Below are 19,764 nucleotides of genomic sequence, written 5' to 3' on the forward strand. Positions count from 1 at the left end.
ATGACGTCGACCAATGAGATTAAAGGTTTATTCCATAGGCTTGGTTCCGGAGTGGCCTGTTATTATTTTAAGTGGCAGGTGAAATTATCGGTGAGTAATTCTGATCCATTGTGATAAACCAGCTGTCTGTTTAGTGGCTAATATAAACCGTAGAGGCTGTAATGTTTGTGCTGATGCTGTAGCTCGTCGCTTTTCACATGTCGCTTTGTCTCCTTTGAATAAAAAAAGTAGGCAGATGAAACCTCGGCGTGCGCTCTCCTCACCAGCTCACGAAACATTCATATTCAGTAAACATGGCACTTTAATCATCACCAGTCTCGGGGATCTGCGCTGACGTGGCCTACATACATAGAGGAGACGGCCGGTGTTGGCTTTAGGCCTGCTGTTTATGTGTAAACAAGCGGAGTAAGAGGATTTCTCATGGGGGTGTCTGCCGCCCGTCAGAAGCCCCCGTCACTTCCAGATAGGACCAAGATTATGTGTGCGCCGCCCGCCATGTAGGTCTGCAGTCTGCAGCTCCTCCAGGCTGTGGACGAGCAGCTTGACAGCTCGATCACACCTCAATAAACGGCACCGAGAACAAGGCTGTCCGCTTATTTTCACCATCCAGCAGACAGACGCACCGAGCGCTGTCCCCCTTCTGCTGCGATGTATCGCCATTTGTTTATGAGCGTCACCAAAATAGGCACAAGATGGCGCTATAACGCGTTTAAAACATTCCATTTATCAACAGGTCTCGCAACCCCCACCCCCCCCTCCAGTCCGACAAGATGAATATGTATACTGTGCCCAGTCCGGGAATACCAGGCTGTCCACCAGGATTAGAATACCTGACTCAGGTGAGAAATATCACTGTCTAAGATTTTATTTTGTCCTTGCAAAACTTTAATGATAGTAATGCATGTTAGTGTCACAAAGTCTGCTCACTTGTTCACCAAGAAGAAAAAGGAAAAGTATTATCTTCCGTTTTGTCCCCTAAATATTCATCATCAGCCATCTCACACCTAAAATGTGAGGAAAAATGTATTATAATTACAAATGCAGGCATTTTTCATAAAAAATATTTTGGCATGACGTAAATAACAATGGCTCTGCTCTATTTTAGTGTCCCAGGCAGCCTGAGAGTGTATTTATTTTATTAATGTTATCGGTAACACCTGTGCTTCTGCTGCTATGAGGCTCTATTGGGAAGGGAGTTGCTGGTTATTTGACGCTGCAGATTGGATGCCCAAAAACTGTCCTATGTGCACACTTTCTCTATTGGAGACTCCATACACACCAGCTGTGATTTAGAGATACATAAAAATGTCTACAGAAATAAAAAACAATATTTAAGTCCACTGAAAAAGAAGTGACCCAACAGGGTATGTTTATATTCTGCACCACACAGCTTTAACAGCTCAGTGGCTACACCATCTTTTACAGGCCAGATGCAAAATATGAGCAGGATTTTTGCCAGCTTTTCTAAGCCCTACCCTCCAGCTACACCAACACCACTGTACTGCTGCATTTAAAAAGACTTACATACATGAATGTGAATCCAGTGTTTGTGGTTATCTGGTTCTCCAGGTGGATCAGCTACTCATCAAACAGAAAGTCGAGCTTGTTGAAGGTAAAGCACGTGGCCATGCCCTGATGTCAGAAAATATATCATTCCTGCTGCCAATTGTGCTTGGTACGCACGGGTTTTGCAGGATCTGCTCAGCACCTGACATTTTCATACGTATTGTTCGTCCACTCAGCTCTTGTTGGTTTCGAAAGCAACAACAAGTACGAAGTGCGTAACGTCATGGGCCAGAATGTGTTCTACGCCGTCGAGGAGAACGACTGCCTGAGCCGACAGTGCTGTGGTCCCATGCGCCCCTTCACCATCCACGTCCTCGACAACTTTGGACAAGAGGTCATCACCGTCACCAGGCCACTCAAGTGCATGTCTTGCTTCTTCCCTTGCTGTCTACAAGAGGTGAGCGAAACCTTTAAGACATGCTGGCTTTGTGCTCGTGAAACGCAGCGCTTCACAAGCCTGAGCACCGTTCGCCACATCTGTTATTGTTTACACTTGACGTCATCTCGTTTTTACACGTTCTCTTAAAACCCAGTTTCTTGGGGCGGATATGACTACAAATCACACTCTGTTCTCCCACAATCCCTCACTCAGCTGGAGGTGCAGGCTCCCCCCGGTAACACAGTGGGGTACGTTATACAACAGTGGCACCCGTTCTCCCCTAAATTCATCGTTGCGAACGAACACTCCGAGCCTGTGCTGAAGATCCATGGGCCCTTCTGTGGATGGAGCTGCCTTCCAGATGTTGACTTTGAGGTGGGTTCGTCTAAACACAGAAATCCATTAAATTTGTGAAAACATAACACGACACGGTAACATTATCAACCTCTGGACTTATTTTTTGTAAGGGATCCTCCTCGAGCACTGAGCCAGGAAATATGTTTCCAATCAGAGCGGGCTGTAGCTTGAATGAAGCCATCGCACAGGGCACGCTCTTATGTGGTACAGTGTGGCCATTGTTCCACGGATCAGCTGGTTTTATTAGATTGAGCTATGAAGGGGATTTGGGTCAGTGATACAGACCTTTTACCAGACCCAGGGGAGGGGGAACTGAAGCATGATATTACCATCCCGGTTCCTCCTTAGCTGCTTTGAAGACATTACTGGGAAGACAAAAATCAAGCTGCTGTGGCAGTGGGCAAAAAGATGAAATTGGATGGGATGATGAAGTGTTCCATGATCTCCCTCCAATAAAACCAAACAAGTTTGGGGATTGATCTTCATCCTAACGCAACACATGTCAGCAGTTTTTCTTCTCTGTAACTCCTTTTGCAGATTGTGACAATGGATGAAGTCAGTAAGATTGGGAAAATCAGTAAGCAGTGGACAGGACTTCTTCGGGAAGCGTTCACAGATTCAGACAACTTTGGTATCCAGTTTCCCATGGATCTGGATGTGAGAATGAAGGCCGTAATGATCGGTGCATGTTTTCTCATTGTAAGTCAAGTAATCATTTTTATGTCTTTAGTTGTTAATCACCAAGTCAAAAAAGTAACACGAGTACTTAGTTAAATAAGTCCAGTTACATTCCTGTACATTTCCTTTTGAGAAACTGAGTAAAATAAGGGTAACTTTTGCCAACTTGTGGCTGTTACAGATGCAGCAGCCTCATAATGACTCAGCTTTGCAGCTTTGCAGCTTTGTGTTTCTCTCGACTGGTAGTCAGAAACTTCATGTTCCCAACACTTAGCTTACATTTTGAGGAAAATGAGGAAAAACCCCAATCACCACAAATTCAAAACAGCTTATCAGAGCTACTTTCTGTAGCAGCACGAGTCGCATTGCTGAAATGCTTAAATGCTAAAATCCCAGCATGCTTTCACAGCTGATTTGGCAGCGACATATTGGTGGATAAATTCTACATCTTGTCAGATATACTGTGTTTTAACTGCAATAAGGAATTAGTTCTGTGCAAAACTAATAACTTTGCTTTTCTATTAACACTTTCTTTCTCTCGTCAGGATTTCATGTTCTTTGAGACCACCAACTAGGAGCCAAACAGGATATCTGTGTAAGCATCCAACATTTCTGGAAGAACAAGGCCATAAAGCCATAATGATCAGTCCCAAATGCCCTAACGTAGAACAACCTTCAAACGGACTGTTTAGAGAAAGTACCAGAAGGTACCTAAATGTTATTATTTTGCATGAACAATGAAATAGAAGGTTTGTTTTAGTCTTAGCTGCTCAGGTTGATTGTTCAAACACATTACCAGGCTGTGAGTGCACAGTGCAGTGTTTTTAGACTGTTTTTGGGGAGGTTTTCATTTGTGTTTACATTATGGTTGCTGGGCCGGTCTCTGCCCAGAACCTTCAGTTACTACAAAAAAAAAACTTGAATTGACGGATAACATGCAAATACAAGTCAATGAATAGGGACCACTATTACAGGCAAGTGCTGTTATACAGTTTGTGAGAGAAATATTGGTGTCATTAAAGGGGTCAGCCAAATACCGATTATGTAATTTGGTCACATTAATAGTCATGATGTTAATTTAAATAGAACACTATGTTTGTAGCTATGTTGTGTGAGAACTGAAGGACTCATGTAATGTAGTAGTTTGTAGGTCAGATATTCGATGCTCTTATTTCTTGATTTATATTTTGGTCTGTTTAAGAATTTGTCAACATAGAGAAGTGTGTGTGTGTGTGTGTGTGTGTGTGCGTGTGCACAGCTTTGTGTGCCTGCTTGTGTGTTGTATGCTTTGAGTGTACTTGTGTGTGAAACATTAACTATCATATAAGATACAATGAGATTTTTTCAATGCCATAATAATTATGCATTGTTAAGTCTGTAGAGGTTGTTTATTTGGGAACAGATGGGTTATATCTTGCTGTATGGTCCCAGTCTTGTCCACAAGAGGGAGCTAGCTTTTCATTTAAGTATAACCCTTCCCATCACAAATGGACAAACTCAATACCTGCTTATGCCATAGGTTTTTATTCTAATATTAGTGTCTGATGACATTGTATTTTTTTTTGGACAAACTCAGGTTGAAATGCATGCTACTGTATTATAGTGTTGGTTATTGCCGGTTCTAAGAATTACAAACCTGCACCTGATACTATGAGTATATAAAATCATTTTTGGAGGAGGTTTTGTACATTAAATCGTCCAAAAATCCATATTTGCATACATTTCCAGGTGTATCAATTTGAATGCTGGTCTTTCTCACTGTTGCATTACACACGCCGTGACAGCTCCACATGCATTAAAAATGCACAAGTTAAATCAAATTTTAATTTCCATTAAATGGCCATTGACGCTGCTGAGCACCAAGCTTCAATGGACAACCAGTCAGATTAGCGATGGTATAAAGTAAAATACTGTAGCAAAGCCATTATCTATGTGCTACATCAACATTAAGGCCATGAGGACCTATTTTCTATAATCATGACTAAAAGCATTTTTATCCACATGTATGTCGTGTGGTTCTGGAAAAGTGGAAAAAAAACGTCTACCGTAAGTCATTTTTCTTAAATCTTGCAAGTCTTAAAAGCGTAACAGCTTTTATTTTTGTAAAAAAGTATTATAAACTGCCAGTTAGAAAGCCAATGTATATCTCGTCTTGTTTGTAGAAGACTGGAAGTGGATCTATCTCTCCCTGTATGAGCAGTATATTTTAAAACTGGAAGACTAAATAAATATTAAGTACGTAAGATGAATGTTTTTTCACTGTCTATTCTCTGTTCATTGTTTAGGTTGTTGAGAAACTACTCAATTTAAGTACATTTGAATTACATTCTTGCTATTAAGATAGCTTCATCAATTGGCATGTCTTGTTTGGTTGCATTCATTAATAGTATAAGATGCTGGTACATCCTCTGAAGGCTCTTTGATTGTGTTTAAAAGCCAAAAATTAAAGTCAGAATGTGATACAAAGGGAATTTCGCTATTCCTAGTCAGTTATATACTAAACATTTAAAGTACTTATTCTTCTACTTTTGCACTAATACTGTGAACTAATAACTAATTTAGTCATGCAAACGAATGCAGACAAACTCTGTGAGCTAAGCTTAAGTTGTGCAAATATTCAATGGAAACACTTCAATAAAAAATCACATTGTGATGTGTGCAGTTGTTTTTTTTGTTTCTCCAACCACCAAATGCATTTGTCATTAACCCTTTGAGGGTCTTCAGCACTTTCTAGTGTGTTGTGATTTTTATTTTTAGCATATTTTATCAGTTTTTCATGCATATTGCTTATAATTTTACAAGATGGTGAATTTTTCAGAGTTCTCAATTTTTTTCATGTATTTTTTGCGTATTTTAGACCATAAAATGATGCGCATCATGACAAAAACATGGCAATTTAAGGGTTAATTTTTTAAAAAACTAATTAAAATTTGATATGTATGATTAGGGCTGATGCTGGTCTAAAAAACTATTTAAAAAAAATTTAAAAAAAAGAAAGATTTTTAACATTTTTATGGCTTGTTTTTATGCATACACATTTATGTGTGTAAGGATCTTTAACGTGATTATTTCTGAGGACCTTCAAGGGGTTAAAAACCACTGATTTTCAAAAACATTTTTCAAACAATAGTAGTCATTAAGGACAGTTTAAGCTATAGTCCCTTCGATACGCTGTGTAACCGTGAGTGTTACAGTGCTCTGACCTTGTATATGGTCATGTAAAACCACTGAGCCTTGCTTGTTAATTAGTTGAGTTCACTAGCAATTGTAATTGCTTTTCACCTTTCTAAAACAATTTTCTTGAATGGTCCTTGTGAAGTGTGGATGTTAACTTTCTTTTTGCAGCAAAAATTGATTAGGCCGATTACGTCAGACAAAGATGTCCTTGAGGGATAACGTGAAAAAGGAAATGAGAACATTTCGTTTTCTCCCTTTTCAAGTAAGCCATTAACCTGAGGCTGTTAACCTTGGGTGTAACCTAAGGAACTCTCATTTAAAACGGCCTTTATAAGCTTTTTTTAATCACACATCAATGAAAAGAGCTACTTTGAGGCCAAGTAAAGAGCAAAGCTTGAAGAGAAGGTTTGGCTTAAATCACTGCAATTTCTGGTGCAGTTTGGAATAGCTAATGCAGTGATTTTCTTTTCACAAACTGCTACGTCTTCGAAATAGCTGCTTTTAATGACATATGACCTTTAATTGACAGAAGATCTAAAAAAAATCACCATGATGGAAATGCTCTTTCATATTTCGGTGGGGCTCATGTCAGAGTATTCACGGACATTTTCACTACTGTGTTGACTCTCATGTAATCTAAAACATTTTAGCCCATAGGTCTTGCACCACACCATCTCAGGCTTTCTGAAGAACGGTATTTATGCGAGTCGTAACCATTTTTATTTTGTGATAATGATTTTTACACAATGATAAATGTCATGAACGTCATGACGGCACACACAGCAGCCCACTATGTGCAACAACTGGTGTGTAGCCACACTGTAGCCACACTGTAGCCACACTGTAGCATCTAATTCTTTTGAAAACCAGGTGTCTTTTAGCGTAATTATCTCATTAGCAGAAATAATACACATTACATTGAAAGTACATTATTTGTGATTAAAATAATGGCTGTTGGTAATGTATTAGTGACATCTACAGTTTTACTGCTTTCATGGGAGCTCATCTCTCACTGACTCCCATGTAACTCCAACCCTGCTTGGCATGATTTTATGGAATATATGAGGCAGCTCTGAGCGCTATAGCTATGGTTGTGGTTGGAAAACAATGTGAGAGAGGACCTGGATAGGGATGGTTTCTGCTTCCATTTTCTTGTGATCATGAGAACTTTTTTTAGCCATGCTGGCGGCATGACTAAAAAAATGCTAGTGTCAGTGTCAGTCTGTCAGTTGGTCTGCCCTTTACTTTTCTTCTAGCTTCACCATCAGAACAAAATCTAATTTGTTCAATATTTTTATTCATATCCGAATAACATTCCCACCAACCTCAGCTGTACTTTTGCTGTTTGGTGGTATTAGCAAATGTTAACATGCTAACATGCAAAACTGACATGGCAAACACGCTAGACATTATACCTGCTAAATGCTAGCACATTAGCGTGCTACTATTGTGAGTGGGTTTGCATGTAGTATTCACTGTAGCATTTAGATCAGAGCCCTGCTGGGCTGTGTCACTGTCTGTTGACCCTTTGTGCTGTTTAATCACTTTAATCACCAGAGAACTCAATTTGCTATCAGCATAAGTTTTGTCCTCAAGATGAAATCATTTTGAAATAATTAGTAATAGTGAGAAATAGTTTCCTGAGAAAAAAAATTAAGATTTAAGTAAAGCAGAGGAGTTTGAATTTGAATGGAAAACCTCTGGCAGAGGTGTGTGCTCTCTGAGTGATTTCTACTTTTGATAACAGATGTTGTTTATGCATCTGGATCCAAATCAACGTGCATTAGAAGACACATTATGACAGACTGACGCTTTTTAGTTACCTAACAAACAAACAAGGCTAAATTTGCAGTACTGTGCAGCCTTTTCTCTCAACTATCTACAAAAAATATATAAAACATAAAGCCATCTTTTAGCTAAATTTTCTTGCTTCATGTGTATCTTGACCACCATTTCTATGGGTTCTATAGTACAACATTAATTGCTGCTGTAATTTTGGTATTTGGTTGGTACGGTAAAGATTTAAACTCGCACTTTTGAACTCCTTCTGACACCACATTTGAAGTAACTTCACTGGGAACTCAGTTGAAGCAAGAACAGAAACAGCTGCGTTCCTTGAAGACTAATTTCTTCCTTTTGCTTAGACTGTGGAGATTTCCATAGAAATCACACTCTCTGGGGTTATTCTGTAAAAGGCCATACATTTCAGGATCTGCTGCAAGATAACATGTTACCAAGAAACTGTACATTCCTTGTGAATTAGATATCTAGACCACACACACAAGTGATGTGACTTCAGTGATTTGCTGACTGAGATGTCCCAGACTGGGAAAAACACAGATGTCTTTTTTTTCCTGGGCTACAGAATGTGGGATTCTATTTTGTGCAACATCCAATTTAATTGACTTGCCTTATAATTAAACACATATTACAGCTTTACAGCCCATAAACTGTGTGATCATTTTGTGTCACACGTCTTTCAAAATGACACAACGGGTTGGAAGTGAACTTGAAGTATGGGAGTTAGGGGATGCAAACAAACAACGCAAATAACTTCAACGTGCCTCTGTGATTGAAGCAGATGTGTCATTTGGGGCAACTAGCCATGAAATGAGCCATGTGTTATGCCATGTATCATGTTTACACTACTGACACATGCGGCTGTGGGTTGAGGTTCCTCTATTGTTTGTTTCATTTAACTGCTGGGTTGTAGTACTCCCCACATTTTGGGGATTGAAAGACCTTAAAATGAATTTTAAAAGGCATTGTGAAGACTGATTTGGACTGTTTTCTGTTAGGGTTATGATAACAAACCAGACACAAAAGGAAACTTTGTTTCTGGTCAACATGGAACAAAAAATACACTCCTCTGATTCCTTTTGGATCCCAGCACACACTGAGAACAGAGTGTAGCCTGCTCACTGCAAACAGCATACTGTATCTGGAATTTCTGCTATCTGTGCTTTAAACCCACTGTGACAAACAAATGGCTAAAGCAACATCTGTGCAAACGCCGCCTAAGAAAACACCATATACACACAATTGGGGGTGACAGCAGATGTAAAATATAAAATGGGGGATGGTTATTTACTTTTACTCTGCATTCCCAGTAAGACATTTTAGACCACACCAACACCATCTCCCCAAGGGGATGCTCAAACACAAGTTATTTGCAATAGCAAATATGTTTTGTGGCAAACACGCTGCCACTAAATTACACTTTTTTCAACAAAGTAATTAAGTATTGCTTTTGTTTTATCTACAATACATGCTGCTTGGCAATTATAGGGTGGTAAGTGTTGTTATGTATATATTTAGGCAACTCAAGGCACTTGGTAAAGGTCACGGTAAGGTCATAGTTCTCATGAAGTACTGAAATACAATAACACAAAGTTGAATCATGAGACAGGATGCACTGACTTTTTACAAGATTGAACCAAAAATGAACCAAAACCTAACTTTTACTAAATGTTTAAGCAGCTAGTCCTCACAACATGTGGGACACAGGACCCGAATCTGAGGCTATGGTGTCAAAGTCCTGAGCTTCGTACATCAAACCACCCTCCCTGACCTCCTCCCTGGGACTTCTGGGAAGTCTAAAGAAGTCACCCTTCCTGGACTGGAAAAATCATTGTCAGTAAGTGCAGTCCAGGCAAAAACTATGTTTTTTCCAAATGTATTTGGCAAAGCAAAGTGGTTGGTGTATAAACATGTCTTTTATGGCAATACAGTGGCACTGGAAGGACAGGCTTAATGCAAGGTTGAATCTTCTTCTCCTCAGCCTACCTCTGGAACGTTGGTTGAAGCCTTGTGGTTTTTACATTGCTGCCTAATGATGACATCCAAATAAAAGGCTAGCAGAAGACCCCATTATGTGTAATTTTCAAGGAACACTACCCAAACACCCCAGTCTATCCAGTAGAAATGCAAATTTATAGGGCTGAAGGTTTGAAAATTGCAAACATCTTCAGCTGTGCTTTTAATATAAATTGCTGCTCATGTCTTTACGGTCAGCTCAGGCTTGTAGTTTGAGACAATAGATGAAAGACCGCCCGCGATCAAAGTGAATTAATCCATGTCGAATCACTTCCCCTTTGTGGCTACACTCTGGGGTGACATTAAAAATGTACTTGCTGTGCTTGTTAAAGTTCTTTGGTCTAAGACTAAATGTGGTGTTGATGAAACCCTTTTTCTTGCCCCCTCCCAGCAATCCCTGTGGCCTCATAAGTGGGACCAACATAGGCAGAACTGAGCAGGGGATGACGTAAAGATAAATTCTAAGGAAGACGAGCTGACTGGGGGAAGGGAGAGCTGTGCTTTCCATTGATCTGGACTAGTAATTTAACTTTCAGTGGAGTGATCAAAGCATTTGGGATAAAAATAAAAAAGCCATTCTTTTACAATCATGGTGCAATTGTGGGTTCTCAAGTAGGGATTAGGGGACCAAGTGACTCACCAGGGCAATGGCAAAACCATCCGGTTGTACCACCAAAAGTGGGTTACGCCAAAAATAGAGTAGAAAGTAGAAAGAAATCCAAGGTGTGTCCCAGCCACTGACAGATATGTGATTTTGGTGTAGATATCGCCTAAAGGAGACACACATAAGCAGTACATTGTTTTTTAGATCATAAGATGGATATTATTGATGGTCATAAAAACACAAACAACGGAAGACTAAAGGAACAATTTCGGCTTCATTTCCCATGTGTCCCTTTTCTCATTGAGTTCTCTTTTTCCTCATGGGGATTTTTAGTTTTATGTTCAATATTGAGCATCCCTCCTCTACAGTCTGCCTCCCTAATGGATCATCTGTTTTTTCTCTCGGCTTGATTAAATTTAAGCTGCGCCTGTAAACCCACTGTCTCCACAGCAGTGCTGAAAATAGAGCATGGTCTACTGTCATCAGGAAGCTGAAACACTGTTTAGTCTTTTACAAATGCAAGGACAGTGGAGGCTGCAGGCTTGTGTGTTTTATTTGGCACTGAAATAAGCCGAAATGAAAACGCAGGCTCAAGGCTCGCGCCACCTGTGCTGTTAAATGGTTCCGCGCAGTCTGTACCCCTTTTTAAGGTTGATAAACAGCTGTATTTAGCTGTAGGTATGTGTGCGCTGCATTCCAAAGTCGGATACTTTCTACAGATACCCAGGCAGCTATAGAGTGGGGTTAATTATATGCAGGTATGCCTCATTGTCCTGATGAGCTCCTGGCTTTCTGCTCCGTCCTCACCCCACTTACCGCAGCAGTCTCCTAGCTTCTGTATCTGCCAATTACTGTGTAATTAAATGTAATTTTCTCACCCACACCACAATTTGCATCCCAGATTTAAATATGGCATCAGTGCCACTGCCACCACCATGTGCACTGTAAAACATTTCTGCAAATCCTGCCTTTAGAATAGTAAATGATGCGTCTTATACAGGAGGCTCTACAAAATCCCATATCTCTAAGCACAGGACTCTGTTGGGATATGAAAGCACTCATATAACTTCTGGACATTTTGTAAGGGTGTAATTGAATCCAGAGGACATTTCACCGGCTGTTCCAAATGTTTGGTGGGTGTTTAATCTTGAGCGAGCGAATTGAAGCAAGACATGGAGCATTCCCTATACAAACACTGCCAACATGCAGCTTGAGGTTCTGTACCACAAACACATATTTTCCAGCTGCAGAGAGTTCCCTCACGAACCCACAGGGCAAAAGCCCCTGTTAGATATCTATCACCGAGCTGTTAAATCACACATTCTTCAGGGCTCTTTTTGATTGCAAATGATTGAAGATTGATACCTTTGGAAATGCTGTGTTTTTACTCGGTTTGTGTTTGTCTGAGTTTCACAGCAGGGGGGGATTACCTTTTTTTGTTGAACGTGTTTCTGTTTGAGATACAGTCAGACAGCAAGATTTGAAGTAGTAATTTTCTCATGACACACTGATTTCCATAAAACGCTCAGGTTAGTATCATTGGTAGTATATTTAGTAGCTTGAACTACGGTTAAAAGAACGGCTGAAGTCCAGATCAAGTACTCTGTGTGGGGGTTTCCTGGAACGGCTCTACATTTTCAGGGTTTATCAGGGCCTCACTAATTTATCTCATAAAAAAGCTCGGCTTCAGCTCCCCCCGCATGCAAAAAAAAAACATGAACCCGGTGATGTCATTGAGTAGAACAATCTGGGCATTGGCAGTCAACGCAACTGCTATGTAAAGCGTTTGCCAGACCAGAATGGTTTGAGCCTGGGGGGGGCAAGTCTGTTCCTTCCTAATAAGGAATGAGAGAAAGCAATGAGACAAAGTGTTGGTTTCAAGGTCAGCTGAGTCACCGGGAGACACAGATACAATCCGACAGTAAATGGAAGCTGGATTTAATCTCTGGACTCTGTTTTCCTCTTCATCTTTCTCTCTCCCGTGCGTGTACAGCACACCGCTGATGGGAAGCGGGAGCAGCTCTAACATCTGCAGTATCAATGAACAGTTTGATATTCAGTTCTGTCACTGGCTAGATGACGTCACGGGGTTACCTACTGTAACCTACAAATGGTGGAAAGTAGAGCAGATGAGATTAGTTGGTTAACTGAGTAATCAGTGTCCTAAAGTCTCTGATTCCAATTTCATATTGGTAATTTTTTTTTTTTTTTGCTTTAATTATAGTGTACTAAACATTTTTGGGCTTTGGTCAGGCACAAAACCAATTTAAAGATGTGACCTTGAGTTCTGGGAAATTCCACTGGGTATTTTTCACTGTTTTTCTGGCATTTTACAGAGCAAATGATTAATTGACTGATGAAGGAAATCGTGGAAAGTAACACAATGCTCAAGTGGCAACTGTATTTTACATTAGCAGTTCCATTTCGTACTACTACACCTTTACTAAACATATGACTTTATGTCTTTAAAACCACAATGAACTGTCACAGATTTAGGTGGTTAACAGAATGTGGGACACCTAAAATGAGCTCTACCTTCAGTTACAACATTTTTTTTCAGCAACCAGTTTTATTCCACGGTTTACACTAATGAGGCTGGATGAAAAGTCTCTTATGAGCAGGGTGTACAGTAGAGGGGGAGCTGTGTCGGTCAGACAGGCGCTGGGTGCTCAGGGGGAGGGGACCAGGGGAAGGATGTTTAACAGTCAAGGGGGGGGGGGGGTTCAAATACAGCTGTGCTTTGTCACACTTTCGCACAGGACGACCCTGTGTCGGGGGGGTGAATACCGTTATCTCTACTATCCACTGTGTCTCCTCATGGGCTGGGACTTCACTTCAAGTTGCAATTAAGGAACCACGCCTGTTGCGCTCTAATTCCCCTGAATCGCAGTACTTATTCTACCACTCTCCGGAGCGACAGAGCTGTCTGCAGAGCGGCTCGTCCAGAAAACCACAGGATTTTTTTTTTTTTACATTTCTATTTCTATTATCATTATTCATTATTTTATTATCGCGAGATCGTAAATTAGCACCCTCCTGGGCTGATCCTCGGGCTGGGGAGGTGACAGTCCAGTCCTGTCCGAGAACACGCACTGCAACAGCAATGGAGTACCTCAAGTTTTGTTTTGTGTTTTCATGCTGGCTGAAGTTTGCAAATTCTGTCCCCCCAACAGAAACACCTCAAGCGCCTGCGCCTATTCCTAAAGGTAAAACTTTTCTCCTTCCTGTCGCTGTTTGGGGGTCGCCATAATTCACAGAGCTGCATCACATTTTATTGTGCGCGCGTCTGATGGTTTCAGTGCTGTCATTTTATTTGTGCATCGTGGAGGATGCAGTTTGACATGATGTTACTGTGCAGAGGTGCAGGTTGCATGTCTGCGGCTCCCTGTGTGTGTGTGGGACGCGGACCTACTTACAGCACAGTATGTTGGACATTTAAATTACATGATAGTGCGCGACACAAAAGCACCGTCTGCGGTTTGTCACAGTCCTGTTTTTACTTTATGTTGTTTGGCTGCAAGCAGCAGCGGCTTTTATGTACAAGATGTCAAGCCGTAAAATGTCAGTGCGGGAAATAACTAACCAATTGGAGGCGAGTCTTTGATGGTTTCACTTGTTGTCTCCTTTGCATCTGGGCTGGGGCGAAAAAAACAACCCAGCACGGTCGCACAGTTATCAGCCTCGGTTTTAGCACGGATCAGAAATCCATTAGTGTGTGATTTTAATAGCAGACAAGCAATTATGTGCTTGAGAAACAGAGAAGCAGTTGTAAACCTGTTATAATTGAAGGATCGTGGAGTAGAGCCAAGTACAACCTGCTTGAGCGCTCAGCTGTTGAGACCAACTATATTCTGTCCATGTATGGGTTTATGGTTCCCCATGTGTCACAGCTTTATGGACTTGTTAGAAAACCCCTCCTCTGTTAGCGTGATGCTGTGGCCAAATTGCTCTAAATTGCTCTAAAATCATTTCAGTTAAACCAAGCTCTTTTCACAGGTCCAGGGAATCTTATAAAAACCTACAAACAACAGCATAAGTGGATACATATGGTTTTTAATACCTGTGTTGGTGTCATAACTACTGTGGGCTTGTGTTTAAGTTAAGTCTGGAAGTCTGGTACTTTTATAATAATGCATTTAGCCGGGGGGAGACAGTCCACTATCAGGGCACAACAGCTGCCTTCAGTCTCCACAGGCTCAGTTTGTCCTCTCCTCTGGACTGACTGGGTGTCTTTCACACTTTGGCCACATTAACTTTAATAGGGTTAAAGTGTTTACTTCTAAAAGCCTTGTCAGTGCACCCTGGAGGTATTATAGCACAAGATTAACGTGATAAAACTCGGGACGCACACACTTAACCTACTAAATTTCTTGTGGATGGAGTTAAATTGGATTAGCATATGTTTAGGAATATAATAACCATTTCATTTAATGAGGCTGATATGTATTATATCCTGTAGGTTTAACCAGGTGCCATATTTACAGAGTTTATATGACATATGATCCACTATCCTTACTAAAAGATCAGGCCACCCTGCTACAATAGTTGAATGAGAAGCAGAAACACTCTTTGGAGCCACAGAGGCATTTTTGGTTCAAATAGATTTGATTTCTCCAGAGTAAAAAAAAGCATGATCATAACACATAACTAAACATGCATTTTTTCATATTTTTCTTTACCAAAGGAGCATCATGAAAAGATGTTTTGGCATATAACATCTTCAGTGTGCAAGATCACAAACTGTGATCCAGGCTAGTTTTGCTCCATTTCCTTATTGTTTAACTACTAAAGACATTTCTATGCACACAACAAGGCATTGGCATGTAATTCTACTGACTCCATTATGCAGTGTAAAACTCCATGAATAGTCTGCAGTGTTCCAGTATCTCTTTTTTTTTTTTTTTGAAGCACATGCCAAATATTCAAACCCAAGAAGCAAAACACATTGCATAAGCCAACGCATTATTGGTCTAAGTTAAATACGTAGCACAGAAATTCCTTTGTTTATATCTTTTTTCCAATCCAAGTGAAGTCATTTGTTTTTGACTGGAACATAACGATAAAACACTCTTTTTGGGGCCTGCCTAGATCATAATGTCAGAAACACTTGTGCATTACACCTATTATATGATGTGTTAATTGTGTGGAATATCAACATGGTGAGTCACCCCCCCCCCTCCACCATCTTCCTGAAGAAAGATGGATGCAGAGTATTATGATGAAAAGTGAAGCAAATTACCACAAACGAAGAACAAAATGGAGATCTAGTTTGAGAGTGACTGTCCTTTTCGGTTGAGCTAAATGCTGGTCATCATAGTGACAGGGTATTACAGGGTAGAAATAGTGGATAGAGAGGAACAAATGAAAAAGGCTGTGAAATATGGTACATTTACAGGTAGCATACAGGTATTAATATTTTCTGTATTTGTGTTAAATGCCAGCTGTGCTAGTAGATATGTTGGGAGAGTGTTGGATCAGACTTGATACAGATTCTGATACCTTTCCTCTAACTCTTCTCTAAGTGCACAGCGGTGAAAAGTGGCAGTGGAAGCAGGAATGCAGAGCTGTGCCCATTTCTCACCTATGCCCACCTGGCCAGTCGCTGTGAACAGCGGACGTGGCTGCCGGTTTGTCGGCTTTGGAAAGTTACAAAAAATGGGCGGCGTAGACCCCCACTGTCCAGCCATCTGAAAGGAGCCTTTCACTTTATTTCTGACTGACTGTGTGAACAGCACTTCTGACAAAATATATAGTGGATTTAACACGTAGTTCATGTGGTGTTCTAAGCCTGTGCATATCTCTGTGCACGACTCCTTTAGCCAAATGACTGCCAATCCAAGACGGACTAGTTTGTACATGAACCCTCATTTAAAGCTTTATTTTACATCGATTTGATTAGATCACTGGAGTTGCTTTCAGAGTCATTTTACAGACGTTGAAAACAATGTTTTGTCAAGCTTAGGTGATCTAAAGGAGATCTGTTTCATATCAACGATTTTTCATAAATAGATGATAACATTATTTAGTTGGAAGCAATTTTCGTATTCCTGACTGTTACAGGGCCATATTTCTTGATGAGTGTGTGCGAATGTGGGAGACTAAGATAAATGTCATCACTCAGTGAGATCTGGTCTGTCCCATAGAATAGGCGTCATTAGATTAGACCTTTCCCAGACATCACTGATCACCGAGGGAACGTTTTATAGAGAAGAAAAGGAAACTCCACCTAAAGTTGTCCATGCCTTATATACTATATAATAGCGCTCCATACTGCCTGTAATTCCAGTCTAACAAACTAACAAACCCTGTTGGCAGGCCAAGCCTGTAATCATGCCTTAGAACATTGTCACTATATCACCACAAGGTTGGTTCTGTGCCTCCTTTGCAGCCAAATATGCGCTGTGTTGTCTGCTTTTTTACTGTCTCTTTTTTCGTAGCTTTCTCTGAGGTATTTTCTGGCAACTATCAAACAGATAAGAGCAGCAGGATATCAAGCTGACAGTTCCCATGATGCACAGTCTTCCTCCTAAGCTGTTCTGAAAACAGATGATATTTCAGCTATGTTGTCAGGGCGATGGCTACAGTACAAATATCTCATTGTTCTTCCTAGGAAGTCATTTAAATCGTGTCTGTCTGAGAGTGAGAATTGAGCAGCTGTTGATCTTTGGCAAGAGCTGGCTGATTCTTGTCTTGATACAACTGACTGACTGTAGCATTCAAATGAAATTCATTTTTCAAACTCAGAAACTTTGTTTTTAATTGTAAGCATTAATCATCTGTGATATAGTTTATAGATCTGTGTTCAATTTTCAGAGGTAGGCATGAACAACTTTCAGTTTGTACTTGGAAATTTGCCCTTGATTGAATGACAACTATAATACATCTAAACTGGAGAGAAACCAACAAAGACATTTGATGAAAATGTTCTAGGTTATTGCTTTAGGTAATCGATACACTAATGAAACATTTATTCCAGTAGCAATATTTCAAAGTAATAAAGTAATAAAAATATGTTTTTTTATGTCTTTTCTTGAGCCCACAATTTCTGTTTACTTTTACCAATCACTGAATCATGTTAAAATAAATCATCTAGCTGTGAAGACTGTGCCGATGCCAAATCATGCACTCATGGAGCAGCTCACAGCTTATCTTTAAAGCATTCCCTTTCCGTGTGGGGAAGCGAGTCGTTTCAAAGGCACCAGCAGGTGGTTGTACATTAAAATGCTTGGCTCACACCACCTTTGCAACAAATATTATTAAACTGTAATAGCTTATATTGCAAATTTTGTGCACTGCTTCCCACTTGCAGTCATTTCAGTGCAAAAATAATGAATTGATTGAAGTACACAGTGTAAAATTAACCTTATGCTGAGTTAAACTAGATATGTGTTCTTGCAAACAATGGAGGACAGAAAGCTCTACACTGACACTGGGCTGTGGCCAACAGAGGAAATGACTCTAACTGTAATCATTACTGATGACAAGAGCGCTGCATGACATAAACCCCATTAAAGTAGTTGGGTTTTCTTTCCAACATAATAGTTGTTTTTGTAGAGTGAAGTAAATAAGCTATTTCTGATGCAAAATGGTGTGTGATGAGACTACAAAATTGCTTCCTGGCCCACTGCAGATGACATCATGCCACATCCTAAGGCCGAAGTGCCTGTGGTTTGACATGTGTAATTGAAAACATTGCCTTTTTCTGCAGATGCATTACATGTCTCTTGAATTATGGAAATCGAGTGTTCTGTCAATTATGGTGACTTTGAAATGTCACAAGAGAATAAACTGTGTTTTAGTGTGGACACCTAAAATAATGTCCGACTAACCAACCTGCGAGTTTTCCACTCCCTTGGGTATCCATCCCTCAAATTTGGTCACTACAGCTAATTGCAAACACATGATTTTCACCTAGGTAGCAACAATGGTATTTCTTTAGGTGAAAAAAGAAATGTCTGCATGTCTAGGGGCTCCTGGCTTTTATCAAAAGTGCCACTTCTTTGCCAGAGCTGCTTGTAGTCACATTAAAATTCTAATGTATTCTCAAGCTGGAAAACCTTTAAAAATTACTGTAGGTTGGGTATCATCTATGTTTAGCTGAAGACAGAGAGATGAATGGAAAGCAGATTTACAAATATGAGGACTTAACAGTAAAGAAATTGATTTTTGTGCCTATTTCTTATTTACATTCAGGATCGCACTCCAAAAAACAGAATTAAGCATCACTGTGCAATCCCATGTCTGAATTCGTAACCCTTTTTCTGTCTATATAAATACCACAGTTTTCTGATTTAGCTGGAAATTAAAAGCAGGCTCTGTCAAATTGATGCAAGGACAAAAGAATGTGGGATATTAACTGAATTACTTGCATTTTCCTTTGCCAGACACTTTCTGGATAATTTTTGTGAGCTTTTAGGTGAACACTGAACACTTGTTTATTTACTTGGATGACCAAAATAGAAAAAACAGGGGGGTTGTGTTCACTGGCCAGGACTGTCTCATCAAAGAGGAAAGATCCTGTTATCCTTGTGTTCAATGCCAGGGCACATTCCCATGATACCTCTTTCTGTTCTGCAACAAATGCTTACTTAAGCTTAGCTCCAGCCAGTGAGACAGAACTTCTGCTCATTGAAGTGTGAAAGTTTACCTAGACGGCTGAGTCCCATGTGGTACAGAGAAAGAGTGAGAGCGAGAGTGAGAGTGAGACCACTTGCCGTCCATATCTTTCTTGGAGAGGAGTTACAACAGCACTGTATGAGCTACATTCCTTTCCTTCTGTGGGCTGTTCATACAGAACTGACGTGAGAATGTGCGGTGTTTATTCTCGCTACAAACTAAGCGTCCAAAATCTTGTCTGTCTATAACCCTGTCCTCTTGAGTGTTGCCACCTGTCTCCCAGCTATGCTCCATTATCAGTGTGATTATGGTATTTAAATAAAAAAACATATCCAAGGACTGGACAATTGTCCCATGATTAAATTTTGGAATTGGATTCAAAGGTGGATTTTTACTTCTATTGTCCTAAAACAATTAGTATTCTCCCTACTGGGTGTCTAATTTTAACAATGAAGCAATTATGACCTTCTGTACTGACAAAATGATACACAGTCTGAAAGTTGCATGAAAGTTAATCAAGTGAGGCATTTTTGGTTACACCGGATGAGTGACTAAATTATTACTTTTAATG

General features: G+C 40.2%; 2 protein-coding genes across 2 annotated transcripts in view; both read left to right on the forward strand.

Moving 5' to 3' along the window:
* Positions 1-762: 762 nt before the first annotated feature.
* LOC139221164 (phospholipid scramblase 1) lies at positions 763-4,169 on the forward strand. The gene is made up of 6 exons (XM_070853079.1): positions 763-839; positions 1,570-1,612; positions 1,743-1,963; positions 2,159-2,320; positions 2,840-3,001; positions 3,526-4,169. Exons 1-6 carry the CDS (start codon positions 771-773, stop codon positions 3,553-3,555), a joined length of 687 nt encoding a protein of 228 aa, XP_070709180.1. The 5' UTR covers positions 763-770; the 3' UTR covers positions 3,556-4,169.
* A 9,402-nt stretch (positions 4,170-13,571) lies between these two features.
* plod2 (procollagen-lysine, 2-oxoglutarate 5-dioxygenase 2) overlaps positions 13,572-19,764 on the forward strand; it is a 29,676-nt gene continuing 23,483 nt past the window's right edge. Inside the window, exon 1 of the mRNA XM_070853070.1 lies at positions 13,572-13,783. Within this exon, the coding sequence (XP_070709171.1) occupies positions 13,681-13,783 (103 nt within the window). The 5' untranslated portion in view covers positions 13,572-13,680. The remainder of the gene's footprint in view (positions 13,784-19,764) is intronic.

This window comes from Pempheris klunzingeri, chromosome 21 (genome assembly GCF_042242105.1).
Source record: "Pempheris klunzingeri isolate RE-2024b chromosome 21, fPemKlu1.hap1, whole genome shotgun sequence".
Taxonomy (NCBI): Eukaryota; Metazoa; Chordata; class Actinopteri; order Acropomatiformes; family Pempheridae; genus Pempheris; species Pempheris klunzingeri.

Coding starts and splice junctions, on each gene's coding strand:
- LOC139221164 (XM_070853079.1), top strand. CDS start 771: ATGAATATGTATACTGTGCCCAGTCCGGGAATACCAGGCTGTCCACCA. Junction 1,613..1,742: donor GAAAGTCGAGCTTGTTGAAG/GTAAAGCACGTG, acceptor TCGTCCACTCAG/CTCTTGTTGGTTTCGAAAGC. Junction 2,321..2,839: donor TTCCAGATGTTGACTTTGAG/GTGGGTTCGTCT, acceptor CTCCTTTTGCAG/ATTGTGACAATGGATGAAGT.